Genomic DNA, 15,297 nt, shown 5'->3' with positions numbered 1-15,297 from the left:
TTTAAATTATATTTGGATATTTCAACAACCGCAAGGCATAGGAGTTTAATAATCAGAAAACATGCTTAAATATATTCCTCTGAGTGTAAAGGATGCATATCGAAGATTATTTTAGAATTACTGAAGTAAATTAACTTTTCTACAATCATATGAATTATTTATGGTTGAAACAATTAATCATAATCAGTTTGGACTTGATTAGTCGTTAAGTGTCATGGACAAACTCCAATAGGGTCACATAGTCAGAGCATAAATTAAGAAAAAACTGTATGCATTTTGCATTTAAGGATAAAACAAAGATCTGGTAAATATTTTTCACCCAGAACTCCTGAAGAGGCAGTTTTAGCCTCACCTGGTTCAAATTCTCATATTTTTCTATCAAATTCATATTTGGTCAATCCAAAAAAATCAATCAATAAAATGTTGATGTTTGAAGTATTTTTAAGCTGCAGATGCATCTTTTCCTACAAATGGTCAACCGTACGCTAAAGGAGTGCTGTGTTGTTGCATTTTAGGCAATAAAATGTTTGCTTTTGTATCCAAAAAATAAATTTAATTGTGTATTTGCATCTTTAATGCATTTCTAATATTGTATAAAAAAGGCTTAAAGGAAAATTCTGCAGAATGTTGCTAATTTTTATCCAATTAACAGCCAGTCCTGATTTTGCATAAGTTATATTTAAATTATGCTTTACTGTCAGGTTTCTGTCTTGGAGACCCGTTTGGATGAGGTCCAGTCCGAATACTCTCTGCTTGAAACAAAATACGTGACGGCGAAGGACGAGCTGCTGGAGCGGAGCTGCGAGATAACCCGTCTGGAGGAGGACGCCGTCAGACGGCAGCAGCTGGAGGAGAACGTCTCTGTCTTGGAGGCCAAACTGAGTCAGATTACTGAGGAAAACTCAAAGGCAGAGACGGAGCTGAGGCAGATCATTCAGGAGAAAGAGAGCCGTTTGGATCAGCTGAATGAGGAGAAAAACAGCCTCCAGGCTTCCTTAACGCAGTCAGTGGATGAGCACAAACGAGCTGAATCTGAAATCACTCGGGTAAAAGCGGAGAAGGCGGCGCTGGAGGAGAGAATGAGCAACCTGTCGAAGGAGATTCAGCAACTCCATGCTGAAGTTAGAGAGTTATCTGAGCAGAAACAGGAAGCGGAGGCAACGATTGACCAGATGGCTGCAGAAACACAACAGACAGAGTCCGCGCTCCGTCGGGTCTCAGAGAAAAAAGCCCAGCTGGACGTCGCTCTGAGTTCAGCCAGCGAGGAAAACGTTGAGCTGCAGGAGAAGATTTCTGCTTTAACCTCTGAGAACGGGGAGCTGGTCTGCAAAGTGAAGCAGGTGGAGGAGGAGAAACTCCAGCTGGAGTCTAAGTTTAGTCGATTCTCTGAGGAAAACGTCAAGCTGCAGTCAGACATGAACCGTCTGACTGCAGAGAAGCAGCAGCTGCAAGCCAGAGCAGAGAGGCTGCAGGAGGAGATGGCGTCTCTGCGGGAGGAGAGCCAGCGTGTCCAGCACTCGCTGCTGTCCGCTGAGGAGGAGCAGCAGACGTACGTACCCTATCTATCTATATAGATCTATAGATATATTTAACCTGTTTATCAGTGAGAAAATTGTTTGTGTGACAGGAACCAGCAGTTTGAGGCAGAGCAGACTGCACTTCACCAGAAGCTGTCCGTCCTCCAGACGGAGCTGGCTGTGCTGCAGCAGCAGTACGATGTGCTGCAGCAGCAAGTGGACCAGCAGCAACGCATCATTCAGCAGCTCACAGAATCCCAGAAACACCAGAATCCAACTGGAAACATCCCGCGCCTAGAACCCAGAGACGCTGAGGATGGCGGTGAGTGTGGACTGGTTGATTTAAATGTGAAATGTTGAAGTATTTATTCCTAACTACCTGCTGGGGTTCGTCCAGCAGAGGCAGCTGGACAGACAGAACCAAACCCAGAGCTTGGTGCGAGCGTTGGTACCAGCGCAGAGTCAGATCCACTGAACGAACAGGAAGAGGCGTCTGAAAAGAGCCCTGATCAGGCTGCGAGGTACAAAGCTTCTAGCATACATCTCTGTGATGTTTTCTTTTCCTGTATTTAAAGAGAAAACGTCTCTTTTCTCTGACAGTGAGGCAGAGCTGATCGCTCAGGAGGACGCCTCTGATCAGGAGATGATCAATGAGGAGGAGGCTCATAAACATGATGCTCAGGAAATCCAACTTCACCAGCAGGTAGAAAACCAAATGGATAAGAAATATTTCTAAACCTTTTCATACCTGTGAGTCTTTAATTCTATGTTTTTTTTTAAAGGTCTCTGAGGAAAACTGCAGCAGTAATGGAGATCTTGAAAATGAGAACTGTGATGCTTCTTCCTCCCAACATGAGAAAAGAGGCATGAAATTCTCCGGTGAGTGATTAGAGGTCATAACATTGTATTTTCTTTTCTTTTAAATGCTCACCAGTGGAATAGAATAGAAATGTCCTTTATTGTCCCAAAATGTCTGTGCAACAGCAGCAAAGTGACGCACACAAAGACGGATACAAAAAACAAAATGGAGGATAAAAAGTGTACAAGAAGGGGAAAGTAGTTAAAAAAAAATACTCCAGACTAGAGGAATGTGCATGTCTCTTTGAGTACTTTTTGCAAAAATCTGAATACAAATATAGATGTTCTATAAAAGCTTGAGAGATTTAGAAAAGATTAGTGAACAAATGGCAGCAGGAAGATGCAAAGTTTCACTCGGGAAACTTGTTCAGTCCAGCAGAGTTCAGATAATTATATTATTAGAAGACATTGTTGACAATATGTAGACACAAATATGGTCTTAAAGAAGCAAACACACTCAAAAATAGTTAAAAATTCAGTTAAATCCTAATTAAGGAACCAGGCAGTGGATCTTCACTCACAGTGTACTGCTGGTCATATTCAGAGCCGGCCCAAAGCATAAGCAAACTAAGCAGCTACATGTATTGCTAACATTTTAACCCGACTAAAAACATTTATTTACTGAGAATGACACTATTTTTAAATCTGACTTAATGGTTTCAGCATAAATGAATTACAAGCCTTAAATTGTTTTACATTTAATTTTAAGATTTAAGAAGTTTACTTAGTAAAAGTGCAAAGAATAAATCTTTGCTTATTTATTTGTTTGTTGTGTTACCGTAGCTACCCTACAAAAGTACAAAATCTTACCAAATATTTTCAGCCCAGTTTCCACTATAAATATCTTAGTACACTTGAAATAAGACAAAACTAACTTACAAGTAACTTTTCAGAGAGAAATATGAGCTTGAGTCACTAATTCCTCAAAACTGACTAAAAAACTACTTATTCCACTGACAGATTATTTCACTTATTGCAAGACATTTTTCCCATGTTATGAGTGAAATAATCTGCCAGAGGAAGGAGTTCTTTTTCATGAATATTTAATTCAGATTTCACTGAATCTGAATTAAAACGCTGTTGGTGGTGCTGATGATCTGAACAGGAAGAAGAGGGCCCCTAAATCAAATTCTGATTTTAAGGCCCCATAAAGTGTTGGTCACATTTAAAAGTAAAATAAATTAAAAGCAAAATTCTCTGACATGGACAATGATAACTGGGTTAGATTGGCCTAGTCAAAGGCTTGAAAACCAATGTTTAGCTGTCTGATTTCAGTCTAAATGAACTTGAACTCTTACTAACATCCACGTGTGTCCATCAGGAGACGAGTCTCGGCCGGTGAACGACGTCAGCGTCGATACAGAAACGATCTCAAAGCAGCAGAACGAACTGAAGACGCTGCAGTCGGAGTTTGACCTGCTGACCTCTGAGCTGCAGCTGAGAGCAGAGCTGACCTCAGAGCTGGAAGTCCAAGTTCAGAGGTTGGAGGAGAAAGTTCAGGCTGTAGAGAAGCAGCTGAGCACCGCTTTGGAGGAGAAGAAGAGTCTTTCTGATCAGGTAGGAGGAAGAGATGATTTAATTTAAGCTGGATTGGGACGGAGGTGAAGCTCATGTCTGGTCTGCTGTTCAGGTGACCCAGCTGCTGGAGGAGAGGGAGTCACTTAGTCTGCAGCTGGAAACGTCCAGATGTCAACTCACTGACTTCATGGAGATGTTGGAAGGACTTGAGATGGCCAAAGGTTTTTGTTTTGTCTTTCTAGCAATCTTTAAAAAATATTAAAAGGGAACCTATTATGCAAAATTCACATTTTTTTTTCACACCCAGCTGTTTTTTTTTTTTTTTCCCAGCAGTAAGTTAATGATTGTTGGTTTCTGGGAAATTAGCCGTTTTCAAAAACCTCGCAATAAGTCTCATTAGACAGGCATTGAGCTGTTGCCTAGCAACCCCAACCGAGCCCGGTCTCGTTACCTAGCAACCCAAGCTGAGCTCCAGCACGTTTGGTCAGCTGGTTTTATCACTGTATGCTCAGTACAATGGCTGCTGGGAAAGACGAGAGTTTTGTTGTCGACTTTACCATCCAGAAACCGTTTGCTGAATTTCTGTTGTTTGAGCAGAAGGCCCCACTTCTGCTTTTCAAACATCTATGGTTGTATTATCATGTGTCTGTTTGCAGCCATTTTCATGCAGGAGAGTAAAATGTTGCTGTGGGGGCGTGGCCAGCATATTTGGACTTAAAGTGACAGAAGCCCTAAAACGGCTCTTTCTGAAAATAATTGACCAGACTATAATTTCACTACCTAAGGATGATTATATGTGAAAAATGTAATGAAAATGTTTTGTAGGCCTGTCCTAACCTGTTCAAGGAAGCAGCTTAGACGATGCGTTCGTGGCATTGAGGAGATGTTTGTTCTGGTTCTGCAGGCGGCTGGGATGAGAAGTTCCTTCAGCAGGAGAGTGAGTTGAAGAGGGTCCGCTCTGAAAAAGCTAACCTGGAGCAGCACATCCTGGGAATGGAGTCTGAACTGGAGAGCATGCAAGCAGAAACCTCCAGGCTTAAGGAGGAGCTGGAGACCCAGAGGAAGACTTGTTCAGGACGGGAACAACAGATAGAAACTCTCCTTACGGAGGTCAGCGGCCGATTTAAATAAATGCACCTGTCTGCATCAACAGATGTTTCAGTAGTCTGGTGTTTAGGTCCTTCCAGGTCTGGACAACCACAGACAAAAAAATCTAATGAAAAATCTTCTTGTCTCCAGATTTCCTTCTGATTTTATCATCCATTAGTCCATCGTTCATATTTTCTCATTATCCATCTGCTTTTCATTTCTCTGTGATCATTTACTTTTCCATAACTTTTCTAGTTGTCCATTTATTCGCCATCCATGCTCTCATCCATCTATTTATAATTTTCATTTTAATCCATGTGTCAGCTGGAAACACCCATCGATTCCAGGAGCATCACTGATGATGGAGCCTTGTGTTGCTAATTATTAGCAGCAGGTTGGCTGGTATCAGGATATTTAATAATTATTATTTTAGAAATTATTTATCCTGCCGATCCAGTAACAGGACAAAAATTAGCAGATCCTGCAAAATTTTTATGTCTTTTTTTAATACAATATTAAAAGATACAAATAATTCAATCCTTTTTTTAAATAAGAAAATAAACATTTTACTGCCTGAAATGCAACAACATGGCATTCCTTTAGTGAATGTTGATAATTTGCAGCAAATGAAGCATCTGCAGGTTGACTTAACATCAATCCAGTCTGGGGGAAACCTGAAGGTTATTAATTTGATTAAAGAATTAATTATTGGAAAGCAAAAGGTGTTTAATATGAGAGTTTGTTTTTACAGAATAAGAACCAGGTGAAGCTATAAATGCCACTTGAGTTCTGGATGAATCACATTTACAAAAGAAGAACTTTTTTTTTTAAAGTCTGTAATCCAGTTAACAATTAATCGATTACTAAATTAGTTGGCGATTATTTCACCAATCGATTAATCACATTTAGTCCGATTAATCGTTTCAGCCCTTCTTGAACTGTGAGCGTCCTGATCAGGTTTCCTGCGGTTAATCCTTCCCAGTGTTTGTTTTTCTCCAGACAACCCAGCTGAGAGCTGAACTCGTGTCGTGCTCTGAAGACCGAGATGAGTTGAGTCAGTCTTTAGGTCAGTGGAGAGACAAAGTTCACGGTTTGGAGAAGACAAACCTGGAAACCAGAAATTTAATCTCCATCCTGGAGGAAGACATCCGGGTCGGAAGGAAGGAGAACCAAAGTCTGCAAAGCAGCATGGAGAGAGTGAAGGCAGAGAGGGAGCAGGTACTGAACACATTTTAGGATCCATGGGGTAAATTTCTCTAAAGATTCATGTTAAAATCGCGATTAAATAGCGACGTTTATTTAATTAAAAAAATTCAATGAACTGTTTGAATTTTTAGTTGTTATATCTGGTTTCTGTCTCCTTTTTTGCCAAGTTTTTGCAGCAGGTTGTGGTTCTGGAAGAGGCCATTTCTAAACATAACAGGGAGAAGGAGGGGCTGCTCAACCACCTCCATGAGATGGAAGATGATCACACGTCTACCAACCAAAACACCGAGTCCATGGCCGGCAAAATCCAGGTGAGTTCAGGGCAAACCTTTCAGTCAGTGGGGAGGAAATCTGACATTCATGCCTTTGCAGGTGTTTTCAAGTGTTTGATTTCTGTTTAAAATCCTTGAAATGCTTGATATTCAAAATGCTACATTATATTGAATAAAGTTCAATGTAATGTTTGATTAAAATCTTAAACATGCAGTGCGTTATTTACATGTGAAGCCAGATATTTTCACGTATCTAATGAAAAAACAATTTTTTTTTCTCACTGTCTGGAGTTAAATCAGACTAACTTACCTTATTTTAGGTCAGTTAGAATTACCAAAATTATTTCTATTTGACAAATGCAAAAAAAAAGATAGTTTGTGATAAGATGTTCTTATTGATCTGTGTAAATTAAAATAAATGTTAGCTTGTATTTTATATGTTAACCAGCATTATTGAAATTTGGGATTTTTTTTGTGAGTTAGTTTTTGTATAAGAGGTGTGAGAGACATTTCAAAACATAAAATTGTGGCATATTTTAAATTACCTTATCCTTTTTGTTGAATATATTAAGACATTAATAACAGTAATTAATAATATTACATAACAATGAATTGAAACTGTATTTTTTTTACATTTATTTGAATAGTTTTTATCTCCAAAATGTGCTGGAAAAGTTTAAAACATACCTTAAAATTGCTTGAACTTTACTGTGGGAAAAGTGTCCAAACTTACTGATTTGTTTGTTGTTCAGGCTCTAGAGGGAGAAGTGTGTCGCCTCTCCCAGTCTCTAGAGTCGTCGCTGCTGGAGAAAGGAGAAATCGCGTCTCGGCTGAACTCCACTCAGGACGAAGTCCGGCAGATGAGGACGGGAATCGAGAAGCTGCAGGTCCGCATCGAGTCAGACGAGAGGAAGAAGAAGAACATGGGAGAGCTGCTCAAAGGTACCGATTAGTGTGTTCACAAAAAAAAAAAAAAGAAAAAAAGACCAGCTGCTGGTTTTATTTGTGAGTTTTTGGTCTGAATGTTGTCTTTGTGTGTCTGCAGCTGCTCAGAGAAAGTCCGACTCGCTGCAGGATCGCATCGATGCGCTGGAGCGAGAGAAAGACGAATTTGAGCAAAATCTAGAGGAGGCCGTGCTGCAGGTGCGTAAGACGGCGAATATGAAGTGCCTTGAAAGCTGGTTATGTTGAATATTTATTCATTTGTTTATGTTTGGCCATAAAAAATCACAAACTTCACTGTGTTTTATCTGGAGTTTATGAGATATAAGGCAGAGCTAACAGAAAAGGATGCATAGTTTTCTTTTTTTTCTTTTTGTGTTCATTAGATTTAGTCAATATTTAAGTATCAACATGCATCTGATAAACTAATCACTAATCCACACTTTTCAGATTTTTATTTAATAATATTAAATTATTTCCCTTCCATGTGTTTATTTTCCACCCTTTTTGTGATGGTTTGTCGCATCAAGTGATAATAATTTCAGTTTGAGGTTGAAAGGTGACAGAATGTGGATGTTGTTAAAAAGCTGAACTTTATTGTCTCTCAGGCTGAAGCAGCAAAAGCTGAGCTGGAAGAGGAGAGGAGTCAGGTAACAGAAACACTCCAACGCTTTTGGTTTTTCCCTCTAATGTTGAATCACGGCTGCTGTTGTTTTTACTGTTTGTTTACACAGAAACAGAACCGGTACATTTCATTATCTCTCTAAAAGGAGAAATCCATGGCTCCAAGTTAGATTAAAAAAAAGAAGCTAACTTTCACCTGGATGAAAATTTATGTAATAAAGTTTGATTTAGGAAATTGTTAAATGAAGAAAGGCCAGGATTAGAATGAATTACATCCATGTCTGATGATTTATTACTCAGATCTCATTAAAACCATTCAAACCAAACTACAAACCAGCAGTTCATAAAACCATTTCATCATTACTGAGTACAAATAAACTTATTTTACAGCCTATTTTAACTGGAACATGTTATAATCTCATTTGCACTGCAAAAATACAAATCAAAAGTGTTTTTGTTCTAATTTCTAGTGCAAATATCTTAGTAAACTTGAAATAAGACAAAACTAAATTAACAGTAACTTTCCGGCGAGCTACAGATGCTTGTTTTAAGTAATTTCTTAGTTTTGATGAAAAAGTTCTTCTTCTAATGGCAGATAAATTATCTTTAAATTGACTGGAGAAATGTCTTGTTATAAATTAAATAATCTGCCAGTGGAACATGTACTTTTTCATCAATACTTAAATTTATTTACTTAAAGCAAGAGCTTACTAAGAAGTTACTTGTAAGTTAGTTTTGTCTTATTTCAAGGTCACTAAGATATTTGCTCTAGAAACTAAACTAAAATAGTTTGGTAAGAGTTTGTATTTTTTCTGTGTGGCCAAATGTTCCCATGATTTGTTGTGACCAAGGAGAAGGCCGTTTTATTAAAACCACTCCTACATTTTGGGACGCTTCACTCGTTTCTGGAGGCTCTGATCCCAAAGAGACAAAACGTAAAGCTGCAGTACGTCACTTTTATAAAAAATAAATGTTTTTTTTACATATTTGTTAAAACTTTCACCATGTCGTGACAATTTATGAGACAGATGAAAAATATCTGGTATTGACCAGAAACAACCAATCAGAACCTGCAGTCTGGTCTCAGTGCTGTCAATCATCTCGTATATCTGGTGCTAAATTTGCTAATGGTGGAGAAACAACTGAAAGCTGTTTTAGAAATGACCAACTACAATAACTCTGAAAAATTTGGATTAAATGAGTTACATTTAGTTTCCCTTTGGAATCAATAAAGTATTTTATGAATTAAACGGCATCACCGGTGACCATGCTAACTAGCCTGAGCTTTCATGAAAAAGAACTTGTTCTATTGCCAGATAAATCAACTTGACAGGCTGTGGTAGCAGCGCCACATGGAGGATGATTGACAGCGCTAAGACCCTCCTCCTGGCTCTGGTTAGATTGCACTGGGAGAAGACAATGGAGCTCTTTTTAATTTTTTATTTTTTTCCCCACAGATTATCTATAATATTCTATAATATCATGACATGGTGACAGTTTCAACAAATATGTAAAAAAAGAAACTAAAATGTTTTCATAAAATATCTGATTTTCAAGGCTTATAGAATTATATGATGGCGATGATACAGTCGGGATTTCTTGTAAAGAATATTTAAGACACTTCTGTACAATGTGAACGTTTCTCCTGGTTGTTTTTCCACTCTGTTTAATATTTTAGGTGGAAGAAGAGAAGAAAGAGCTGAATGAGAAACTGACTGAGTTGTCCGCCGCTCTGGACACTCTGAGATCTGAGAAAGCTCATTTAGAGAGAGAACTGGACATAAAAAATGAAGAGATAGAGAAGCTGAAGGCAGCCAAGGACAAACTGGAACAGGGTTTGGAGAAAGCAGAGGTGGACAGAAGAGAAGAAGAAGACAGACAGAGACAAAGACTACAGGAGCTGGAGAAATGGACGAGAGAGGAAGTGGAGAGACAAAGTGTGCGAGTCGGAGACCTTCAGGGCCAGCTGACGGAGTCGGAAAGGGAAAACAACGACCTTAGGACAACTATTGAGTCTTTAGGAGAAGAAATAAAGGATCTTAAAACACTTGCTCAAGCTAAAGAGGAAGAAATCCTCGCTTTGGAGAAGGACAAAGAGAATAAGGCAGAATCCATCTCATCAATCGTAGCAGAGAAGAAACAATTAGAGGAAAGAAATGAACAGCTAGAAAAGGAGAGAGGCGACCTTCAGTCTGCTCTGGTGTCTGTGAACCAAGAGAAAGCAAAGGCAGATCAGGAGAAAACAGAGTTAGATGAAGAGAGAGTAAAGCTTCAGTCCAAGATCTCGTTGGTAGAAACGGAGAAACAGAACCTCCAACAAACCGTCTCCTCGTTGGAGCAGGAAAAGCTGAGGTCAGAGGCTGAAACTGAGGAGTTACAGTCCTCACTGTTGATGATGGAAGAGGAGAAGAACAACCTGTCTTCAGCTCTTTCTCTGCTGGAAGAAGAGAAGCAGCAGGCAACAGAGGAGAAAGAGAGGCTCACACAGGAACATGAGGTTCTCCAGAAAACAGTCGCCTTCATGGAAGAAGAAGTGGAGACACACAAACGATCCCTGACCCAACTCAGTGAGCAGGTATGCTGGAACATCAGGCCAAAACAAGTCCCATCTGGTCCAGAGGGACAGAAAATGGCCTGTATTTATACATCTTTAAAAGTCCTAAACTTGTGTAAAATGAATGCCTCAAAATACCTTAATTTACCTTCATTTTTTTAAAGCAAGTTTCCTTCGATATGTTAATCACAGGTCTTTTTGTTTTGACAGGATTGTTCAATCCTGTCAAAACAACATAGAAAATATTAGATTAAATAATAATATTTTCTATGTATGTTTTTGTCTTGAGAAACTTTTTCATATGGGAAAATTTTGAGTTGCACTCGCACAACTTCCTGTGATCCAGTTACCTGGGAACTTGGATCTCGTTTGATGTCAGAGTTAGGCCAGGACAATATGGCTGATAAACACATCAGCGTTTGAGTCAATATCAATAATAATTTGTTTTGTTTGTTTGTTTGTTTTAAGTCTCTGAAATACTTTCAAACTGGTTACATAACCTTTCTTGTTTTGTAAGGTGACCAGATTTCTAAGATTAAATCTGGGGACATTTCTCACTCGGCGATAAAGAAGAAGCAAATTTATTAAACTAAAATGAAAAAACTGGGACAGATAAGTTTACATATTTACTAACATTTAAACATTAAAAATCAAACATAAAATCAGGAACGTGTTTCTCCACACAGTGGTAATATTACTATTATTAATAATAAAAGTAATAGCAACAATAGAAAATTAAAACTGGAAATATGGGTGGAAATTGTGTTTGTAAGTGACCAGGCATGAATAACATAGTTGGTATCTCTGTTAATGAACAAAAAGCCCACAGTGGTAACAGAAGTAACTTGAAACTGACAAAAGTAATAAAAAATTGTTTACTGACAAATTGATGAAAGTCAGACAGTGATTTTAAATTGCTAAAACTTATTAGCATGTTAGTGTCTGTGAAGCACCTTTTGTCTCATTTCTCTCAGAACCTGTCTGGTAAATTCAGCCTCATGTTTTTATGATTTGATTTCCTCCTTGGTTATTTTCACATCAAGTCCACCTTGACCTTGGAGTTCACCTTTACTTTCTGCACTTTTAGTAACCATTCACATCATAATTCTCTTGCATTTGTAAATTTTCTTCCTGCAGTCACAGCCAGAAATCGGCTCCAGTTCTATGGACCTTAAGTTTCAGAATAATCTGTACAACTGTAGCCATCTTGGTCTGACATTTTCTTATTCTGTTGAACCTCAGTTAAAAACAATGTCTGATTTTTATTGGTTAATTTTCAGTAAATTTTAATTTATTACTTTTGTCAGTTTCAGGTTGTTTCAGTGCCACTGTGGGTTTTTCAGTCATTAACAGAAGATACCAAAAACTTTGTCCACCTGTTAATGTTGTGCATGAATGGACACATAACTGTCCATAAATACATGAGGTGTGTGTGAGTACAGCTATGTAGTTGATATGTAAGGACACTGTGTGTGTTTGAGATGAGTCAGGAAGTCCACCAACATGAGCTCATCTCTGGTTCTGCAAACCCTCCTGGGTCTGAAGAGTCACATGATCATAGAGGTCTGGATATAATAAGAGCAGAAAAGATTATGTGAAAAACTGAGAAAGACCACAGGTGATAAGAAACACTTAAAATACAACATATGAGACGCAATTAAATAATAATATGTTTATATTTCATATTTCTCTCCAGCTTGGTCAGTTTTTCTGTTTTCCTCATTCATTCAGTTCTATCCTGTCTCATCTTTTATCAGTCTGCCAGTATTCTAAAACAAAGACATAATTTAATCTCAATCTCCCCCAAAAACATTAGAATGTACAGATGACAACCTAAAATTTACAATTTAAGAAATAAAATTGGATTTGCTTTCTTTGGTTTGGAATTTGGTTATTTTGAGATGAGGAGCTGGATTCTTCCTACTAAAATCTTAGTATAAATATGAATCTTTTTCATCAGCTGATGAAATGTTAAAAATGCCATATTTAGCAAAACAAATAAATAAATTAAATAAAATCTCTCCATCCTCATCAGTTTCAGCTCATGCTCAGTTTTTCTGTCACTGAGTGACTCCATTTTTTTGTGGGAAACTTTAATATGCCCAAACTCATATCTAGCTTTGAAAATAACCACTGATCACCAGTTAACTCCAAAACATCTTTCTTTACAATGAGTTTATTTTAATCATCCTGTCACTATTTTTCTCTCATTCTGGCTAATTCCGTTGCTGTTCGTTGTGCTCTTGTCTTGCGTTTAAGAAAAGCTTAGTTTTATTTTACCGTGAACCAAATCTTTATGTTGGCAAATCAACAAAACACGTTGATTCACACATACCGTATCAGGTCAGCTGGTCAAAACTCGAGCTCTTCTCTTCCAGCTTGTCCTTTCTGGCAGCGCGCGCTGCTCTTCTTGATTTTTATTGGTCGTTGGCTCTGCTGCTCTTCTTCTCTGTAACGTTAACAGTAGCGCGAGCAACTAAAGTAACTGCTGTTGTTGCGCGCAACACGCTCACTCGCTTTCTACTCCCAGGAGTCTCCGGCTATCGTAACAATCTATAGGAAGCTTTTTTATTTCTCATTTATAAAACGCTAACATCGGGGACTTTTCCGGGGACGGCTTCAGCCGGGGACAGGCCATCTAAAACGGGGACTGTCCCCGGAAATCGGGGACGTCTGGTCACCCTATTGTTTTGTCCACAGTTTTTATTTTGTTTATTTTTAAGCAGTCATAACGCATTGTGGAGAACCATTAAACTTCTGTTATGCCAGTTACTCCACAGGTTGTTGCTAGGTAACTACAGAACGACTGAGTTGCTAGGTAATCAAATAGTGAGTGAGAGGTTGAGCGGCTAGTCTTTCTTTTGCCTTAATTTCCCAGAATGCTCTGCGATCCTGGATCGGAGTTCAGGATCTGATTAAATATTCTAACGTATGTTGATCACGTATTATTGATTTATTGTTCAGACCTGGGATATCAGCGTTCTAGTTAAGAAATCGGAATTTCAACAAGGCGACGCCTACACACCACTGCTCGCTTCGTCTATTAAGAATAAGTACAAATTTATCGCCAATTCGAGGGACGAAGTTCTTCCATGGGTCTTAAATTCTATTCATAAAGACCTTAAAAAGTCTTGAATGTGAGTTGGTGAAAACTACAGAAACTCTGCTATAACATGCTAATAAAAACCTCGACATGGTGCTTCATATGCAATATTCTCTTCTCTGTATTCCTCTATCCAGGTTTCTGAATTAACATCCAGTTTAGCTTGTCTTACTAAAGAGAGAGACTCTGCTGTGAGCAAAATGAACCTTTGGATGAACACCTGCAAACAGCTGGAGCAGGAGAAGCAGAACATCCTAAACAGCTCAGGTATTATTACAAATTATAACTAGTATTTATTAAAGAATTATTGACTTAAAACAAACTCATATTTCTTGATTAAAACTTTTGTTGCAAGTTAGTTTTGTCTTATTTCAAGTGTTCTGAGATATTTGCGCTAGAAACTGGACAAAAAATACTTGGTAAGATTTAGTATTTTTCCAGTGAATCTAAAACTGAATTTTGTGTTTTCATTAGCTGTAAGCCACAACATCAAAATGAACTGAAATACACATTTAGCATCTCAATCTGTACAAGCTTAGCATTTTGCAGTAAATGAAACCCTAATTTAATAAAAAGCAGCTAAAAATGAAGTTAATGTAAACCTGTCTCATGCATTATGTGCAAATGTCGCCATCTTGTGTTTCGGAAGAAGGAAGAAGCAGTGAGGAGTTTCAGGCTGAAGCGACCCAACTGAGGGCGCAGGCAGAGGTCAGGAAGAAAGAAGTGCAAGAACTGAAAACCGCCCTGGAGAAAAAAACAACAGAGGCTGAGGAAAGACGACAAGAATTGAGGCAAAAGGAGGAAGAGGTGAAGGAGCGAGCGGCTGCTCTGGAGGGAGTGAGAGCAGAGAAGGAAAGGGAGCTGGAGAAGTTTAGGAAGGAGCTGGATGAGGTTAACACGCTTCTGGAGGAGAAAAGCACCGAGGCCGATGAGAGCATGGAGAAATACTGCAGCCTGATGGTCAAAGTCCACAAGCTGGAGGAGAGTAATGACGCGCTGAAGACCCGACTGGAGCAGCTCACTGCCAGCCAGCCTGTGAATGAAGCCAAGCTCCCTCCTGAAACCCGCCGGCGCTCAGCGAGGAAGTCCTCCTCCAAACACCAGGAAGAAAAAATGAGTGAAAACACAGAGAATCTGGTTCCCACGACAACGCCGAGCTCTCCGCAGGGATGGTCTCCGGGAAAACGGAGTCATAAGGAAATCAGTGACAGAGACAGCGCCCAGGAGGCTCTCCACAACCTGACGAAGAAACTGAAAGCCAACACCGCAACGCCCAGAGGAAGAGGAGGACAGGATGACGAAGAGTTCAGACCAGAGGGCCTGCCTGACCTGGTGCAGAAAGGTCAGTGAGGGGATCTGGTGGATTACTGGGAGAAAACCAGTAGATCATTACACAGGATGCAGCAAAGATCCATGTTTTTATATTTCATTTAATTGTTTTTGACTTTGTCTCTCAGGGTTCGCTGATATCCCACTGGGGGAGGCCAGTCCGTATATCATCCGGAGGACCACCGGGAGGCGCTGCAGTCCTCGGCTGGCTGCAAGACAGAGTCAGCCTGATGTCAAGGTGAGCAGCTCTTCATCCACACACCTCTTCCTCACCCACACAGCCCT

At 39.2% G+C, this 15,297-nt stretch overlaps 1 protein-coding gene across 3 annotated transcripts in view; it reads left to right on the top strand.

Moving 5' to 3' along the window:
* cenpf (centromere protein F) overlaps positions 1-15,297 on the top strand; it is a 30,755-nt gene that overhangs the window by 13,919 nt on the left and 1,539 nt on the right. Inside the window, exons 21-37 of one of the 3 annotated variants that reach the window (XM_044140511.1) lie at positions 702-1,549; positions 1,628-1,839; positions 1,915-2,038; positions 2,118-2,220; positions 2,300-2,396; positions 3,697-3,932; positions 4,006-4,114; positions 4,798-5,003; positions 5,982-6,200; positions 6,356-6,499; positions 7,213-7,402; positions 7,506-7,603; positions 8,011-8,052; positions 9,705-10,601; positions 13,821-13,950; positions 14,333-15,025; positions 15,141-15,250. In XM_044140511.1, coding sequence (XP_043996446.1) covers positions 702-1,549; positions 1,628-1,839; positions 1,915-2,038; positions 2,118-2,220; positions 2,300-2,396; positions 3,697-3,932; positions 4,006-4,114; positions 4,798-5,003; positions 5,982-6,200; positions 6,356-6,499; positions 7,213-7,402; positions 7,506-7,603; positions 8,011-8,052; positions 9,705-10,601; positions 13,821-13,950; positions 14,333-15,025; positions 15,141-15,250 — 4,458 coding nt within the window. The remainder of the gene's footprint in view (positions 1-701; positions 1,550-1,627; positions 1,840-1,914; positions 2,039-2,117; positions 2,221-2,299; positions 2,397-3,696; positions 3,933-4,005; positions 4,115-4,797; positions 5,004-5,981; positions 6,201-6,355; positions 6,500-7,212; positions 7,403-7,505; positions 7,604-8,010; positions 8,053-9,704; positions 10,602-13,820; positions 13,951-14,332; positions 15,026-15,140; positions 15,251-15,297) is intronic. The other 2 variants (XM_044140520.1, XM_044140526.1) reach the window with 2 other exon arrangements.

Source organism: Gambusia affinis, linkage group LG02 (genome assembly GCF_019740435.1).
Source record: "Gambusia affinis linkage group LG02, SWU_Gaff_1.0, whole genome shotgun sequence".
Classification (NCBI taxonomy): domain Eukaryota; kingdom Metazoa; phylum Chordata; class Actinopteri; order Cyprinodontiformes; family Poeciliidae; genus Gambusia; species Gambusia affinis.
Note: the sequence above shows the minus strand (reverse complement) of the source record. Positions and strands in the feature narration are given on the sequence as shown.